At 46.5% G+C, this 18,529-nt stretch overlaps 1 protein-coding gene across 1 annotated transcript in view; it reads right to left on the reverse strand.

Annotated features, from left to right (window-relative positions):
* Positions 1 to 17,108, reverse strand: part of CRAMP1 (cramped chromatin regulator 1) — a 1,037,800-nt gene extending 1,020,692 nt beyond the window's left edge. The window contains exons 1-2 of the mRNA XM_078662937.1: positions 16,885 to 17,108; positions 12,730 to 12,989 (exon numbers count right to left, since the gene is read on the reverse strand). Of these exons, the coding sequence (XP_078519063.1) occupies positions 12,730 to 12,988 (259 nt within the window). The 5' untranslated portion in view covers position 12,989; positions 16,885 to 17,108. The remainder of the gene's footprint in view (positions 1 to 12,729; positions 12,990 to 16,884) is intronic.
* Between the last annotated feature and the right edge of the window lie 1,421 nt (positions 17,109 to 18,529).

Raw genomic sequence — 18,529 nt, forward strand, 5'->3', positions numbered from 1 at the left:
GATACCCCCCCCCCCGACTGCAGAAGGACCGTTACCCACGTGCTCATAACCAGCAGACTGGACTACGGCAAAGCCCTTTATGCCGGAACCAACAGAACTCTTCTACACAAGCTGCAAACATCCAAAACGCTGCAGCGAGACTCGTACTCTGGACACCTCGCCACGAACACATGACCCAACACCTGGGAGATCTCCACTGGCTTCCCGTCGAGTAGAGGGTCACCTTCAAGCTCCTCACCCACGCCTACAAATCCCTCAACAACATAGGACCCAAATACCTCAACAAGAGAGTTGCATTCCACAAGCAAACTCTGCTCCGTCGACATTGCCCTGGCAGAAGTCCCCCGCATCCGCAGAAACAGCAGGTGGGAGTGCTTTCTCCTACATCGCAGGCAAGACCTGGAACAAGCTCCCTGTGAACATCAGACGCTCTCCGACCCTGCACACATTCAGGAAGGACCTCAAAACTTGGCTCTTCAACTGATCCGGAACTGCTCCCCCCCCCCCCCCCCAGAGTCTTGAGATCCTCATGGAGCGCGCTCTACAAACCCCCTGTTTGATTGATTAGGTTATGTTTAACAAAAATGCAAATTAAAAATATTTTACTAAAACAAAGGGCGCTTACAATACGTAGGATGTTGCATATAGAACCTTTGCCCTGTTGCAAACCTTTTCTACAGACCCAAAAAACTTGTGTAGCAATTAATTGACACAAGTTGTCAACTGTCACCTGCACACATGGTTAGTCTTCAATGCCAACATTTAAGTCTTCAATACCTCAGCACAGCTATGATGCATTAGTAGCACATGCACTTTGTATATAATCACACCCATTAGCTGGACCCTGGCTGTACAAAAGTACGCAGAAAAGTAATATGGTAGTTGCTCACCACCATGTAAACTTTAAAACAAACTAGCACAATAAGATTACATTTGATATGTCATCAGTGATGTCAAAGGGGGCGTGGCCAAGCCAGCCAAGATGGCGGATGCACTCCTTTAGTGCTACTATCAGCTGCCCACGCAAATATGCCATAGCCTTGCACTAAAAGCCCGAACCTTGGCGAAATTTAACACGGTGAGTGCTGGAGCCCGCAGTCACGGTCTAACCGGCACGGGCGCTGAGATACGGGACCGGCCCGCCGATTTCAGCGCTAATCCAAAATGGCGGCACCCTTCGGCTGACGTCGGTGAGCTGGGGGAAGAGGAAGCCAGCGAACCCGCGCTCCCCTAAACGGAGAGGCGGCCACGGCGCCACTGTGGAGAAGACACCCGAGCAGGGTCCGGGACGATTTGAAGCCGCAGTGAGTACTCTTGGAGGTGCTCTAAGGGCCCGCATATGCACTTCTGCGATCCCGGTCTGAAGCCAAGCCAAAGTAGACAGGGGCCCCCGGACTGCCTGAGCGCGACGGACGGCCTCCCCCCCCCCTCCCACCCAATTTGATCGCCCCAGGGACCTAATGCGCTGGGTCCCAGGGCGCGGGGGTGAGTCTGGAGGGGCGCCCAGCGAGAGACTACCGCAGTGGGACCGGGGTGGGTGGAGGAGCGCCACCCCCTTCCCCCCCCATGTTAAAAAGAAGCTCAAGCACTTCCCTCGGCCCAGGTCAAGCTGGAATCCCTGCAGAGCCAAGAGCCTGTATTGACGGCCCCGAACAAAATGGCGGTGCTCGCCGGATGGTAGCGATGACGAAGGAGAGCACATAAATTACCACTGAGGTGTGAAGAGCGCAAACTCACCAGGACAGGAGGGAGTGGGTGCCCCGATCTCCCCACGGCCCGGCCACGTGATTCTGGACTGTAGCGGGCGTGGACCACACAGAGGGAGCTGGACCCAAAGATTGTCACCGAAGGAACTGAGAGGAGTGGTGGACCTTAGGCCCACAACGCGTTGTTGGGTTCTGATAGGACGGCAAACCAGCAGCAGTCGTGGAAGGGCACAGGAGCTAGGACAAAAGGATTGCAGGAAGCAGTCGGTCCCACCAGCTGTCTCCAAACACGGGGACTAAGCCCGGGAGTTACAGGGCACAGGAAAGGACTGCAGAGACACACACTCATAGCGGTGGGACCCCGTAGGACGCTCTGGTGAAATTTGGAGTCTGGATACAACAGGGGAGACCACGGGAAGAGTGTTACCAACGCCATCAGTTCACTGAACCCCCTAACGCAGTGTCTTTGAGGTCCGGTAGCCCTGGGACCCCACGGCACGGGGAGACAGCTGAGCGAGCGGAGACAGAACACTTCCCAATACCGGCAACAGTAGACATCGCCAATAATCGAACCTTTGCAGAGGTGCCCTCAAGCTACACACAACAGAAGGGTCCACAGAGAGAGAAAGAAGAGGCGGACTGCACTGCCATCTAAAAGATAATCACAAGCTTGCTGCCCAGGGACCACATCGAAGGATCAACATCCGACCAGCATGAACATGGGGCGACAACGGATCACAGGCACAACGCCAGGCCCAGAGGCGGGGAGGCAGCCCTCCCCTGCACCCTCGGAGGCAAGACAGAATGGGGAACCCCCACACTCGGACTCCATGTACGCTAAACTCAACAAAGTCCTGGCAGCGGTAGAACAGTCCCGGGTGACCATGGAGTTCAAATTCGGTGTGCTCACCAAGGACCTCAACCTGCTACGAGACGACCATAGAAAACTGGCGGATAGAGTCAAGCAGGAAGAAAGGACATTACAGACCGTGGAGCCACAAATCCAGTCACATCAGGATGCCTTCATGGATCTACAGACCAAAGTGAAATCCCTGGAATGCAAAACAGATGACCTGGAGGGCTGCTCCCGCCGGAGCAGTATCCGGGTTCTTAATCTGCCGGAGGGAGTAGAGAGGGCGGACCCCATACAGTAAGTAGAAGCATAGATCAGAACTTTCACCCAAGCGCAGGACCTACCACCATTCTTCTCGGTAGAAAGAGCACACAGGGTTAAGGCCCGAAAGCCACCTCCAGGTTCTCCACCCAGGCCGTTTCTGCTCAAATTACTTCACTACCAGGACAGAGATACAGTGCTAAGAGCTGCCAGGCAAGAGAACCCTCAGAGTCGAGGACAAACAGGTGATGCTATTCCCGGACTACTCTCAAGCAGTTCAACAACAGCGAGCCACGTTCCTCGCGGTGAAACGATCCTTACGTCAAAACAACATACAATGTGCACTCCTATTCCCAGCCCGCCTTAAGATCATTCACGGAGGATGCACGCACTTTTTCACTGATCCGGCAGACGCGAGGAATTGGGTGGAACAAAACATTGGAGAACAGGCCGACCACAAAGCCACGCAAAATCAACGACCCCCCCAATGGGTGGCGGCAGCAGCCTAAACGGGTCACTCTTAAGCAGCTGAGCCGTCCAACGTTTTCCAACACCTGGAGCTCCCCCGGCCTAGAACAAATAATAGCAGAACGCAGAACAGGCAGCGGCAGTGACCGGGCAGGCAGGAGACAGTTCAGAGGGAGAGCGAGGCCCACATCTCTTCACAACAGAAGAGGAACTCAGCGACGAACATACCTCCCGGGAGGGCTCGGTCACACCACCACTAGCGACCCCACAGGCAGCCGACACACTGATATGATGAACATGATGAAAGCGGAAGATGCAGGGGGTGGGGGGGGGGGCCGTCCTGGCTCACACCCTCTGGTCCACTGGCACACCCCAGACACGAGAGGTCACATCACGACAGTAACCAGAGAGCTCCACGAAGTCGCCAGACGCCACGAACGACAGAAAAGAGGAACGGACATCTGCAGGCATATACACTTTTACAACATGAAGTGGGCAGCTACGGCACTGACCCCCAGTGACGACGCCTAGCTTCCCCCACACGTAATGAACTAGAGACAGTACGAGGTGTACAGTTTGGACTTGTTGTTTCGAGCAATAGGCCCTTTAAGTTGGGAACGTTTCCCAAAGTTTGTTCTCAGGTTCCCCCCCTATAAACCACCTCCCTAGAATCAGTGTAGGAGCGAACGACTGGGACGATGTAAAGGATGTGGAGGATGACTGTGCGGACGGAAGGGGTCTGGAAGACAGGACAGAACAGAGCAGAAGTGACGTCTGTATAAGCATCAGCAGACATGACCACGAGAATCCCTAATACTGACATCACATTTATCACATTCAATGTTCGGGGAATACATACGGCAAACAAGCGCTACGCAGTATATGCCTACATAAAGAGACAGCAGGCGCACATAGCCCTCCTGCAGGAGACCCATCTGACAGCGACGGAGGTAGAGCGCCTGCGTAGAAAATGGAGGGGAACCATCTGTGCCACTGGGTACTCAGCGTTCGCCAGGGGGACTCTGGTCTGGATCAGACCGGGAACTCCCTTTAAAGAACAGACACAAGTATTAGATAAGGAAGGGAGTTACGCGATGATAGAGGGCTTATTAGATGGGCAACCCGTGCTAATAGGTAGTATATATGCCCCTAATGTAGAGCAGGCCACATTTTGGAGCCGCCTCACAGGTACGTTAGCTCAACACACACTCACCCCGTGGATACTCTGCGGCGATTACAACTGCGTTTTGGACACTGCCTGGACAGATCCCACCCTCCGCCAGTACATTAACCAGCATACAGAACTTTTTAACATATGAGTGAAACACTGGGCGCTGACAGATACGTGGAGAGCACGACACCCCACAACCAAACTGTACTCTTTTCACTCCATAACCCATAACCTACGAGTACGTCTCGATAGATTGTTATGCTCTATGGCCCTACTCCCCAAAGCACAACACTCTGATTATTTAGGAAGGGTGCTATCGGATTATGACGCACACACGCTGACCCTCAGATGGAACCCACCTCACCCCCCGTACCCACATGGAAGTTGCAGTGATAGTGCCTTACAGGCCAGGTGTTCAAGCAGGAGCACGGGGAACATATTCAAGAACACTTCACATTAAACGCAGGAACGGCAACTTCACGGTTGATAGAATGGGATGCATGCAAAGTCGTAGCGAGGGGGCACTGCATACAACATGTAGTAGGGGTGCGCAGAATACTAGAGAAGGCACTACAAGAAGCAGAACACGCCTTAGCAAACCTCTTGAAAAAGGAAGACAGCTGCGAGGCCACCTCAGAACAAGTGGCCAGGGCCAAGACAACTCACACAGAATCGCTGAGGGACCTCCGCAATTATAATTTTAGGGTATATGCCACCAGGGTACACCGGGAGGGCAACAGGGGAGGGACACTCCTGGCCTGGCTCGCTAAACAGGAACCAGAGGTGAAAACAATCACAGAGGTATGGGATCAGACAGGAACGTTCCGGCACTCCCAGCCCGAGATATTACACGTCTTCCATACTTATTATTCCATTTATCAAGCCCCAAGCCAGGGAGACCCTCAAGCAATTACTAGATTTCTGCACTCATTACCACTCCCCCAGGTCCCACAAGCGGATAAAAGACAGTTAGAGAAAAGGATAAAATCTGCAGATGTCATTCAAGCGATTAGAGCGCTAGCGCGAAACAAAGCCCCGGGATTGGATGGCCTTCCACTTGAATATTATAGCAAGTTCTCAGCCCAATTGATCCCACACATAGTCACCATGTACAACGACGCACTAGATAGAGGTGAACTACCAGGATCCCATAGGGAATTGATGATAGTCACATTCCTAAAACCACATAAAGACCCAACGCTCCCCTCTTCAAACAGACCAATTACCTTACTCAACGCGGACTGCAAGATACTAGGCAAAATACTGGCAAAAAGATTCGCCCAAATCCTGACGCCATTGGTTCATCCGGACCAATGTGGTTTCGTTCCACGACGTAACACATCGCAAAACATACGCAGACTATTCCACATACAAGATACGTCAGGGAGGCGGTTCCCAAACGCGGCGTGCCTAATTTTAAATCTCGAAAAGGCACTTAATACCCTATTATGGCCATACTTATTTGAGGTCCTTAAGAAAATCAATGTCGGTCCGGGCCTGATATACACAAAGCTCCTTTACATGCGCCTCACCTCTCGAGTCAGAATAGGCAAATACATCTCCCCAGGGCTCGCAGTACAGGGGTTGCCCACTGTCTCCTCTACTGTTCGCCTGGGGGTGGAGCCCCTGGCGGTGCAACTGAGAAGGGAGGGCGAGGAGTGGGGAATTCCACTAGCGGACACAATGCATTGTGTATCTTTATACGCGGACGACTTATGAATATATGTCTGAGACGCCACTCGAGACCTAACATCTATCTGGAGGGCACTCGGAGACTTCGCGGACACCTCGGGCCTCAAGGTGAACTGGGAGAAATCCACGATATACCCCCTGAGCCCCCACTTGAACCCATTAGAAGTACAGATTGGATCTCAGTCACTAGGGTGGAACGCGGAGGCGCCTAGATACCAGAGAGTGAGGCTGTACCACACCCCTGAAGATTTATATGAAGGGAATCATCGCAAGGCGTTGGCAGGGATTCGATCGGCTCTGGGATTCTGGAAAACATTGCCCCTATAGGACGAGTGGCACTGGAGAAAATGATAATGGTCCCCCGACTACTGTATCACTTCACTAACCTACCAGATTGGATAGTTTTCTTACCGAGTTGATATGGGAGAGGGGGGGGGGGGGGGGGGGAGTCGACACAGGGTTGCGCTATCAACACTATACTTAAGACGGAAGGGGGATTGGGAGCACCGTCATTTGGAGCATACTTTCTGGCGGCCCAGCTACAGTGGCTGTCATACTGGACAGCAGAGTGCCATGCAGGGGAGACCGTCACCACGGAGGGCCACACACCACTGCCGGCACTCCATAGATTGTTGCTGCCGGGCACTAAACTCATGCGTACTCGACCACTACAGGTGTCTATAGCCCGCACCTGCACGATGAGAATACCTCGCAAGTCTAGGGGTAGGCCTCCGTACTCACTCCTGCTACCGCTGGTGGGCTTCGACAAAGGAGAGACATACTGCACGGCGGGTGCCCTCCAGGTACGGACTGACGTGGCAGTCACAGAGGTGGAGTCCCTGTTTGAGGAGGGGCAGCTCAAGACGTATGTCCAGATGATCGAGCAATACGATCTCCCGCCCGGGCAATTTTTAATGCGTAGACAATTTATAGATAGTAGCCGCCGGTACTGGAACCCCAACATAGGGGAACCTCCAAAGCACACAGTGATACATACGATTTTGCACATGGGAGTAGGGCGCCATCTGGTCACCTGGCTCTGCAAAGCTGTACGGGAACTGATCCTCCCCTCCCTTCAGCCCTTACGTCAAAAAGGGGAAACTAACATAGAAATGGTAGTTAATGACAAAGAATGGAACACAGCCTTGGAGTACCCCAAGAAGGTGTCCAGGAATGCGCAGTTTTGGAACATACAGTTTAATATCCTCCACAGAGCTTATCTCACGCCGAAACCGACTCCACCAGTTTTTTCCCCAGACACACACTTTGCATGACCCCGTTGTCAAGCCCCTGAAGCGGACTTCAAACACATGTTTTGGTACTGTCCCACTATTCACGATTACTGGGACAGGGTCCATCGGACACTCAGAGCAACAACCAACATCACGACTATGTCCACATGGGAGGTATGTGCTCTCGGGATCTTCCGCAGGCGGAAGACAGAAAAGGTGCAGTGCCGCTTTATGTCCCAAGCCATCCTACTAGCGAAAAGAGGAATAGCCATGGAGATCCCCCACGGGACCCCCAGAAGTAGCCTGGATGGGAGCTATGAAAAAATTGGAGAAAGCAGAGGAAGAGACATTCAGAGAGGAAGAACTAAAGGGAACCCGTAAACACCCCATCTCCTTAGAATGGGCACAATTACTACATACGTTTACACATGAAACAAACCCGCCAGAGACACCCACAACGTCACAGGCTCAGACCCCACCGGTCCCCCCAGTTAGTCCGAACGCAGAAGTGCCACAAGGGAATCCGCCACTCCAGAGTCAATCCTGGGTAGTAGCCATGCAGAGAACTCCCCCCTAGACAACACAGGAAATACTGCAGAGGCTCACATCTCCGACCCTTCCTCGCACACACACTACCATGCCTTCACACCCTACTGAAGGAATAATACCATCAACATGATGGATTACATTAATTCTTGGTTGGAAAGCTCCCTCCCCTTTCTTCTCCCTATAGTTTACCCCAACAGTTGAAAAGATCGCAAGTTTGTGTTGGCGGACGACTCCACCAACAATTTATTGGGAACCCATATAGGCAAGATTAGACAAGACAACACCGTCCACATAGCAGCAAACAATTCACGTACGCCCAAGGGCGGCAAACTCTACCTGACCAGGACACAGAGCCGCCGACGAGCTAAGAACAACGTGTAGACTGCCCCCTGACAGTTTTTTTATGTTTTTTTTTTCCATGGGCGATACAGTACTGACATTGTGAAACAGCAGAATGTACGTAGGCATGGACTAAACAGCTATAAAATCGTCAAGGAGCAAAATGTACGCTGATGATCACGAGTACTTGCATTTCCTTGTAGCTGTGTTTTAAAACATTGCACTAATGTACTGAGTCAAAATGTCATTATGTTAAAACCCAAACAAATTTAAACCAAAAAAATCTGATGTCATAAATGAAGTCATTTAACGTGTCATGAGTGATGTCATATGCGAGGTCATAAGCAGTGCACAGCGGTGGCGCAAGTTAAAGTTAACGCTACTTACTAGAACTGGTGAATTTCTGTTTTTTTAGTTCAAAACGTTAAATGTCACTGACAAATTGACCTAACCAGAACGTTACTTTAACCTTTGTGTTTTGTTTCGATAGATAGATATATGTACATTAAGTTACAACTACCACATTGAGATATGTGCTGGGCATATTTAGGAAAATGAAGTGTAACACAGGCACGGAAATGTGTGCAGAAGTTAATATCCTATAAACTTGCCATGGTATGGATGGTGAAAAACACTCCCGGTCATATTAACTTTATCTCGGTCATATTAACTTTATCTCGGTTCAGTGAACCATAAAAGTGCACAGTACAAAGACATGTTAAATAGATAAAAAGAAAAAATATCATAGATATAAAACACATCCCAAAGGCAGTATAAAAGAAAACTCCAGTCATAACACATCAATTAACTAAATGCTACCCCCAAAACAAAGATCAGAACCAGCAGAACAAAACTCTCAACAAGAGAAACCTTGACTTGAAAATGTGCTCTTAAAGCGCTTGCTATGTCACCCAGAATTATCCGTATTATTTTCTAATAGGAGCAGCTCTACAACTTCCTGGGATAACAAAAATAAAATTGTGCATGTACAGTATTAAAACAATATAGAAATGTTGTACACAATAAAACCTAAATGGGTTGCATATCTAACATCAATTACTTAGCTGTATGGCTTGATGTGGATTATGGATCAACTCCACCCCATATGTCCCAGGACCTATCACCCTGTTTAGAGCGTTGAAAATGCGGGTAAAATTAGCCTCCCAGACGTCACCGAGGATCAAAGAATTAATCAAGAACGAGTCTTCTGATAATATTGGATGATTAATAACTCCACAGAATTTTTTCGTATCCTTTAGGGACACTGCTCACACTAGCTCATTCCACGCCTCGTTCTTTAATTCCCTTTTCCTCTGTTCAATCCCAGATTTGTACTCATTCCTAAAGGTTTTTACTTGCTATATACCCTGGGGGATAGTATGTAGGGCCTCTTTTAGATCTTTATGGGCTTTTGTGCCTTTGTTGTTAAGCTATTGAGTCAATGGTAAATTTTAAGGGGGGCTCCGCTTTACGAGGGTCAAAGAGATTGCTGAGCAAAGTGCTTCAAAGTCCTGTACTACTTCTGAAGGGGTCCTTTCCTGCTTCAAGAAACTGGCTATCAGCTTCTGATTTCCAGAAACGATATTATGCTCAACATTTTGGGAATCTACCCAGTCCCATTTCAGCCTAATTCCCTTATTTTGATTGTGCTGGATAGGTGGGTCTTCAGGTCGGCCCGTTCCAAAACTTCCATTAGGATGCGCTATGAGAGGGTTATGGTCACTAGCACAGTTTGGTGTAATTAACATAAAAACAAATCAGAGACCCAAAGTTTCTTGTAAATAAATTACATCATAACCTGACACGTAAGTCAGAAAGTCCTCGTTGGCCAACTTTGTATAGATACCCGCTATGTTCCATGACACGATTCTAAAAGGAATATTCCTGCTTTCCGGAATTACATGCCCCTTTGCCTCATATTCAAACCTGCTGCCATTAAGGGTGGAGGCGGGAGATACCTCTTCCCTATCCCCTCGTTCAAGTCCACTTCCTGTGGTGCATTAGTTGTCAAATCTAACCTGGCCACTACACCCAGTCAATTGAAGAGGTTATACTACAACAAGAATGTGTAATGATTACAATCCAGACGCAAAAGAAACTACAGATGGAAAAAATACAACAGGATACAACATAAGAGTGATGCCACAATTAGTCCCAATTGCTGCAGTGCAAACTGAAAATGTTCCTAATTAAGGGGGCATCAGAGTGTTTGAATACTAATGAAAATAAATGAACTTAACTAGACTACACATTATGGTAGGTGTATTGTAAAATTAAAAGGGATATACAAATAGCGCACATAAGGAGGTGGTAAACGTGACTGGTAGTAAAAAGAGATGGCTTGCATACGTTGTATAACTGCGTTCATGATGAAAGGTAAAGAACTGTTGGTCACTACCTATGATTATGCCTTTACAAAGAAATTATACAGCGCTTCTTGGAATGTTGTGCTGTTACCATTACCAATTTTGCACGAATCTAATAAATACAGCAGAATTATCGACTCTTCTTCATTAAATTATTTGCCATACCTTCCCGTTAAAAACTTCTCACCAACCTACCCTCAAAAAATTATCACTCAGCTTGTAGTTGTCAGCCTATTAATCGAACTACTTATTAGGACTACAGAATGCAACTAAATAAACACAACTAATCAATGATGAATCATAACAAAACACAAGTGTATCTGATTAGTCAAAAATACACACGGACTTATCCATTAAGTCACCTTGACAACGAAACTCATAAGCAATAATGGATTTGAATCCAAACTCTCAGACCAAAAAGGTTCCATGATCCAAACTCTAATTATTGCAAACCATTCACACGAAAACAATCATTCAGCTGTGTTATGGTGAGGACTAAATTAATAGAATGCAACAGAACAATAACTCCTGTAATCTGCAACTTTTGGTGGGTCACAGAAGGGACGTCTAGAGCCAAGACATAAAACGTACATGAAATAATTATGGAAATAGCCGTTCATATATTTGTCAGTTTCTGGAGTATTTTAAATATATCCAGAGAATTTGAATAACTGGAGGAAACACTGGTTCCTTAGATCAAGATTACAGAAATACAGTGACAAAAAGCTACGGGAGATATTTTCGTAAATGAATGTCTGTTGTACTGTACTACTATTACACGTCCATGAAATGTCTAATGTTCCAGAGAAAATTACTGGTAAACTGACTAATGTGACGTTTACAATTGCCCTATAAATGAGCTATACTTGATAAAATACGCTGCCAGTGCGTTTTTCATGAGCAATATTATGTCATTAAATGCCATCAGCTTCCTCAAACTGGTGGACATCCCTATTGTTGGAGATCCTCCATAACAAGCTTTCCGATGTATAGAGATAAATACTCAATCTGGGGCGTTTGGCTACCTAACACCCTTTATATAGTGCGCATTGTTCCCAGCTTTTTTTTATTTAAAAAAAATGTAATATATGTATACCTCGTTTTCCTCAGGGAGTGTTGTAAACACAAAAACGCCAGGGTCGGTGATGAAATCAGACTGATTAACTTATGATAGGTGGCATTGAAATTGTTAGGAGGCATGAATGAATCTTGAACCAGCGCCACTTAATAAACCACTAATTAAATAATATAGGGCAGGAAATCATGAAAACTGCCCAGAGAACAAAAGGCTATTTTGAAACTGTTAAAGAAATCCCAACTGAAAACGGAACAATTACGTATGCAATGATGTGCACCTGCTAAAAATGAAGCAGAACAAGTTAAGATTTAACAAAAAACATAAGGAAGCTAAGACCTCCACTTCAGTTTCTTATTTTTTATATTATGGGAATAAAGTGTGTAGCTCAAAGGGGTGAACCTATCTGAATTACGGTTCGTCTTTACCGTTGTCCTAAGATATTGCAATGCAAAAAACTGAAACAGACATGAAAATCATGCGATGTTTCTTACATTAACCTTAAACAGCAAACCTAGTTCGATTTGAATAATACATATTACTACACTTGCTACATTAATATACATGTGTAACAATTCTCTAAATGGGTATTTTGGAACACAAAATAATAGCAATAAAAAATAGATCCCATTGACAAAGGCCAACCCGGTATTTAATCATATCAGGTGTACAATTGCCACTCAGGTTCCAATGCATTAATAACACCAACAGTGCTGTTAGAACAATTTTACTGGGATGCAAGTATGGGGTGTGTGGTCAGTCTGGATGTGACTATTTGGCCACAGACCTGTTAGGGTGCAAGGAACTCTCTGTGGAGTTGGGATGCAAACGGGTACAGGTATGTGTATAGTTTACACAGGTCTGGGAGTATGCAGACAAGAAGTTTGAGTGTGGGAGGGAACGCGATGAGGAATAGCGAGTTGCGAACGCAGGTGATGCTGAACTTCTAGACTGCTGTATTTCATAGGTGCACAGGGTTTTTAGGGTGCATGTGTGCGGGGTTAATAACTCCCTTACCTCTGCCTCTGGCGCTGTTTACTCCGGCGGTGGGTTCCTTCCTCGCCTTCTTGCTGTGCGGTCGGACGCTAGACCGCAGAAAGTGTCTCTGGTCCGGGGAGGGCTGCACGGATGGCTGGAAATCCTGCTCGCCCTCCTCCTGGGGGTCCCGGGAAGCTGCCTCCTCCTCCTCCGTGGGCTCCTCTCCCAGCGCTGCGGCCGCACACCTTTTGCCCAGCAGCTTCTTGGCGGCCTCGTCCTGGCCCAGCTTTACAGTCATTCTGAGAAAGAGAGAGCATAGGCGTGAGCTTGGGGGCGGGTGACTGGGGTCAGGGCTGACAAGGGTTAGGAGTGGAGATTCCCTCAGAATCCAACCCAGACAAGTTCTGACGAGGGCTCTTCCCAACATGGCGGCCGTTGTTTGTGACAATCCCCGCCGCTGTCCCGGGCGGGCTGAGTGTAGGGATGGGGGTGCGGGGGCAGAACTGGGGTGTCCACGGGGGTATCTGAACCCCGTCTGGGGAGTTAAGTCCCACAAGAAACGGGACAGCGCCGATGGGAAAGGCGCAGGGACGCGAAGCCTGGTGGCTACCATGGTGTGCGCATCCGATGTCTAACTGCAGTTATGGCTCTGGGACGCACCCCCTAATGTCCCTGCTCCGCTCTGGCCCCTGACCCTACCACCGGGGAATGCCCACCACCCCCGACCCGTACTCACAGGGGCCCCGCGCTGCTCCCGTTCAGGCAGGGACGCTGCATGGCCCGGATTCCCCTCTCTGGACTCCCTCTCCGGGGCTCCCTATTCGAGCGTTCGAGGGCCCTCGGGTCCCTCAGCCACGGACCTCGGGACCCGCTCTGCCCATCTCGGATCGCCCCTTGAGTGCTCCCCGCAAAGCCTTCCACTACGGGCGACTCCTCGGCGCAACTCCGACTACGTCATCAACCTGCACGGTCCAAAAAGTGCCAAAGCATGGGCACCCCAAAGACGGGCTTGGGAGGAGCAGGAGACACTGAAAGAGTCTGGCAAAGCAAAGAGTGCTTCAGATGGGCATCTACTCAGAGATTAACTTTGAAGCGTGCACCAGGCTATGTTAACGCACGCAAAAAGCCAAAGATAATGCACCAAAACACGCCATCCGTTATGGACAGACCAGTGACAAATACTGGAGAACCATAGTCTGTTAGCATTAAACACTAACCTGTGGCATTGCAAATACAGATAAACTTAGATAAAATCTCTTTAAGCACCGATAACGGACAAATCTACTAACACTTAATAGCGCTCACTCTACACAACAACAAAAAAAGGGATCGAGAGTTTTAACGGCACAACGCGGGCTGCGTCATCATTCGGGTAATTGAGGTTGTACTGGCTTGTTAATTCTGCACCAACAGACCAGGGCAAGAATAGCATTTGCAGTGACGTAACGGCTAAAACAATTTTTAGTAGTAGTCGGTGGGAGCAGATGTATTGTTTAAAACGGTTGAGGGAAATTTTCTTGCCACTGCGTACGTGTACCTACTCTAATCCAAGCCTGGACACATTAAAAGTTGATTACTTTCAAAATTAACTATTTAAACTTTCAGGACTACCGTTTCGTTTTGCCATACACCAAATCAGCACGACCACATATTAACATTCTATGTAAGAGTACTCTCATACCTTTGATGAAGTATGGTAAGACTGAGAGATGCATCTCAAGAGCAACGTAAATAATATCACATTTTTAAAATTTGCTCAAATCAACGATGCGACATATAATGTACCTTAAACATACCAAAGAGTTTGCCAAAATGCACTTAACTTACTGCAGCCCAATCGTAATGAAACAAATGTATGTACGTTAAAGGAAAACTTAAAAAAGGTAAATCGGAGTATCCAGTAGCAGATAAACATTGGCAGAATGACAACCATCAGTGCAGTTAGATTGATAAAGGCTTATTTCGGTCTACAGGGGTACGCAATGCAAACTAACAAGATTCTTGTGCACCCATAACTGAATATATCTTCTCTCCTACCGAGAAAAACACATTTGCTAAATTCAAGGACCAGTGACCATTGAGTTACCCTTTAGCTCCCCCCTGGCTTTTAGATGACTCGTGTTCACTGCTCTAAAGAGAGTTGCCATATTTGGCCAACTGATCAGTGCAAGTGCAATCGGATATTCAACCATGATTGCTTTCCAAAGGGAAGTGTGCCCTGTTCGTTCACTAAAATGTACCATCAATGCAACCTCATGTATTGTAGGTTAAGATTCTAATTGAATATTATTATGGGCGCTACTTATTGATACGCAGCAACCTTCTTATGTGGGCATGTAAGTAAAATGCAACAAAGACTGATGTCAGCAACTACGGTAGCTTGATTGCATCCCCTATTTTCTTAAGATGCAATTCATTTCAGAAGCAAATAAAGGAAATGCAGAAGATGGCAAAACAAGTGTCCCGATTTCAAAGAGTAACCCTTTCCCCGTATATCTTGATTCTTGAGTAAGGCATGTGATGATTATGGCCGTCAGCTAAGGTTTTAAGTGCACAAGTTAGATACAACTCGGATTTGAAATAACCCAGCCGAGATTTCATTTCCCAGATTTACTTTATAATTGGTTTAACTGGAGTCGGGAAACCTCCTGGTAGCTGTGCGCCCTACAAATTCAATTTAATAATATCGAAACGCAGCCACTCCTTTATATTGACGAATATTGTGTATATGCCAAGCAGCATTGTTAAAATCCACAAATAATGCGCAGCTGCATCTTTGCTTTAAAAAGTGGAACCACCTGTGTACCACATGTCATCATCTGTATTACGTTGATCACATCCTTCTGGTGTAAACAAATACAGCTCTCTGCTAGGGCTACTCTGGCTGTATTTGTTGTGTGGATGCTGATAAGCGAACGAGAACCCCAAACGTCAGTCACGAAACAGCAAAGTGTGCTACCGCACAGGTGGCAATAAACGCAAATTTCCACAAGAAAACATGTGACAGAACACATTGTAACCATGCCACACTGCAGAGATGCGTCGTATAAACTGGATTATAGTCGGGACATTTAACTGAGATATGCGCGGTAACTTCAGTCAACCCCTTAATTTAAAAGTAGAACATAACCAAAAACACGACTGAGAACACAATACCATAGCACAACTTAAGCTGAATTATACCCCAGCCTGAGCGAGACAGTAACCCAATAACCAGGTGGAAAGTCAGTTGACTACAAGAAGCGCTATGAGGGCAGACTATACATTATTCAAACGTTGCTACCATAGCAATTTAATAATGCTGATAAAAAGGAATTTTCCTGACTTTAGAAAAGTCAAAATATATATACATAATACAGAGAATACTTTCAACACATTTATTATATACTACTAGAGTTAAGATAAACTATAACAATCGTGTTTTTTTAAATCATGCTACTTATGACATGATGTAAATAACAGATCGTGCCAGCGTAAATCTAACGCAGTGTCTACGTTATTTACATTTTTAAAATACAGTATTTAAAAGCAACTGGGAATGCTAGAGATGACAAAAACTTAACAGCCAGCTACCGGTGACATATCGGTCAGGTCTGATTATAACGGAAAGTGACTCATTGCGATTTTAAAGTCCGTTTTAGGAACTGGGAGCGTTTGGAAACAGAGACCATCTTTGTCATTGAAAAGTAGGCGCAGCGCAAGAAAATGGGTTATATAGTTATGCATAAATAACAGGTCCAATCATCTCAAATGTATTATACAATAAGAACGGTTATCTATTACAAACCCTTTCATATTTATATGACTCGAAACAGTACCTCGTGACCCTGTATATGTATAAGTTTTGTCAATTACCTCTTAACTACTAGCCTCTTTAGTACACAATGCTAAACAAATAAAAAAAATTAAATGAAGTCACCCAAATAAGCGACCACAGAACTATGTTTCTAGGTTACCGCATTTACAAACACGAGCATTACTTGATTCGGGTGGAGCTGAAAGAACGGAGAGCAAACATCTGGGTTGTGGGGTGAAGGTAAGTAACATTGGGAAGAAAGTCACTGGAAAGAACCAGGCTGCAGATAAATTGGAAGAACAGCCCACGTGAGATAAGGAGTATACACTGAGATTAGGACACACCAAGGCATGCAATTTACATAAAAAGTAGAGCAGATCTCGCTTGCAGCGCCTCACCTTGTTCATCAATGCCTTTGGGCGCGGGTTGCGGCTTCCCCGCCCCGCCCGGCGGACCAATACCCGACCCGGGCAGGTTGGGGGTGAACCCCGAGTGCAATTCTCTTTATTTTCGTAGCCCCACTCGGGTTCAATGAACACTGAAACGAACACAACTTGTGTCCCTTCAGCACCGCAAACAGGCTGGAGGCAGCTGACTACGCGCGAGACCCGCCTCCCGAAGAACTGAGCTTCCTGCTCAGACTTCCTGTAGCTACCAAACAAACCACACGATTGGTTGTGACTAAGACAGATGTGAAGAGTGCGCCCTGGGTAAGGGGAGGGCTACCATTCCAGCCAATAGGAATTATCTCTGCTGCCGACACGCGCGAGAGTAAAACAGGAAGTGTTTCGTGAATGGACTGTAAGAATCCACAGAGGCACCGATTGGGTGGTGGCTTTTTTTTTTTTACTGTTTATTTTATTTTTTTGCTACTGGCAGGGTAAACGTAGAGTGAGCGTGGGCTTCGCGCTAAACTCGAAAGTTTAGGTTATTTACTAGTACTTCATGGAACATAAAACAAGACATCCTTCGTAGGCGAAGAAGAATTAGGCCTGGGCGCTAATTGGCTTTGAGTTATTTGATTGATGTTCTCCTTGACAGTTTCCCCACAATTTATTGTCAAATGATAGACATAAAAGAAAGACCAATCGAACATTTCAGAACTGTGTTGATCAAGAACGCCGATACAATCTCTCTGCCGGCGAATGACTATAGAGGTCGAAGTAAGAAAAATAACGTCACCAATGTGCGACACCCTATTTTGCAGCTAGAGTTGCGTATATAAACTTATAACATATTGGGTATATAGACTGCTGAGATGCAAGAATTCGCCAGACGAACATATGTTTAAAAGCATTTAACTTTAATGCAATAAAGTTACAGGACCACAAGCCAACGCCACAATGTAATGTTGGTTTTCTAGTTGTTTTACCTATGTCATCAAATAGAATGTTACCACACAAGATGTCTGATTGGAATGTTATGTTCTGAGGGGAGAGTCAGTTGGGAGCTGAGGATTGAGCTGACTGGTTACAGCTCCTGGTGGGGATTTACCTTGGAATTACTCTTATTATCTTGAACTACCACCTCATGTTAACTTAATTAATAAATACATCTTTCTACAAGAACCTACGTGACCTGATCATCATTTAACAACACTACAATTGGCGACGTTTTGGACTTCTTTCTTCTTATTTACAAGCAACTGAAGCATGAACTTTCTGAAAACAAGGTAACCATTTAAGTTTAACTTTCTTCAAGGGACTTTCAAGCATACTGGCACGTTATAAATCCCCACCAGTGACCATTCCACACTTATGGTCGTCCTCCAACTAATCTGCCAGTCCCTGCTTTCTAAAAACTCAAGTTATCTATTGTTGCACCTGATTTAAAAGCTACTTCACCTGATTGAAAAGTGACTATACCTGATTTTATACCTGTGGCACCTGATCGATAAGCCTGCTGATTGATAAGCTTGCGCGACATTGCCAGTTCCTGTTCTAAGATTTTAATTTTCACTTCACTGGATTTAAAAGCTTGCTGGTTATTAAGCCTACATGAAAGACCAGTCATTGTTTCTAAGATGTTGATTTTAAACTGCAC

The sequence above is a fragment of the Lissotriton helveticus genome, chromosome 10 (assembly GCF_964261635.1).
Source record: "Lissotriton helveticus chromosome 10, aLisHel1.1, whole genome shotgun sequence".
NCBI classification, from domain to species: Eukaryota; Metazoa; Chordata; class Amphibia; order Caudata; family Salamandridae; genus Lissotriton; species Lissotriton helveticus.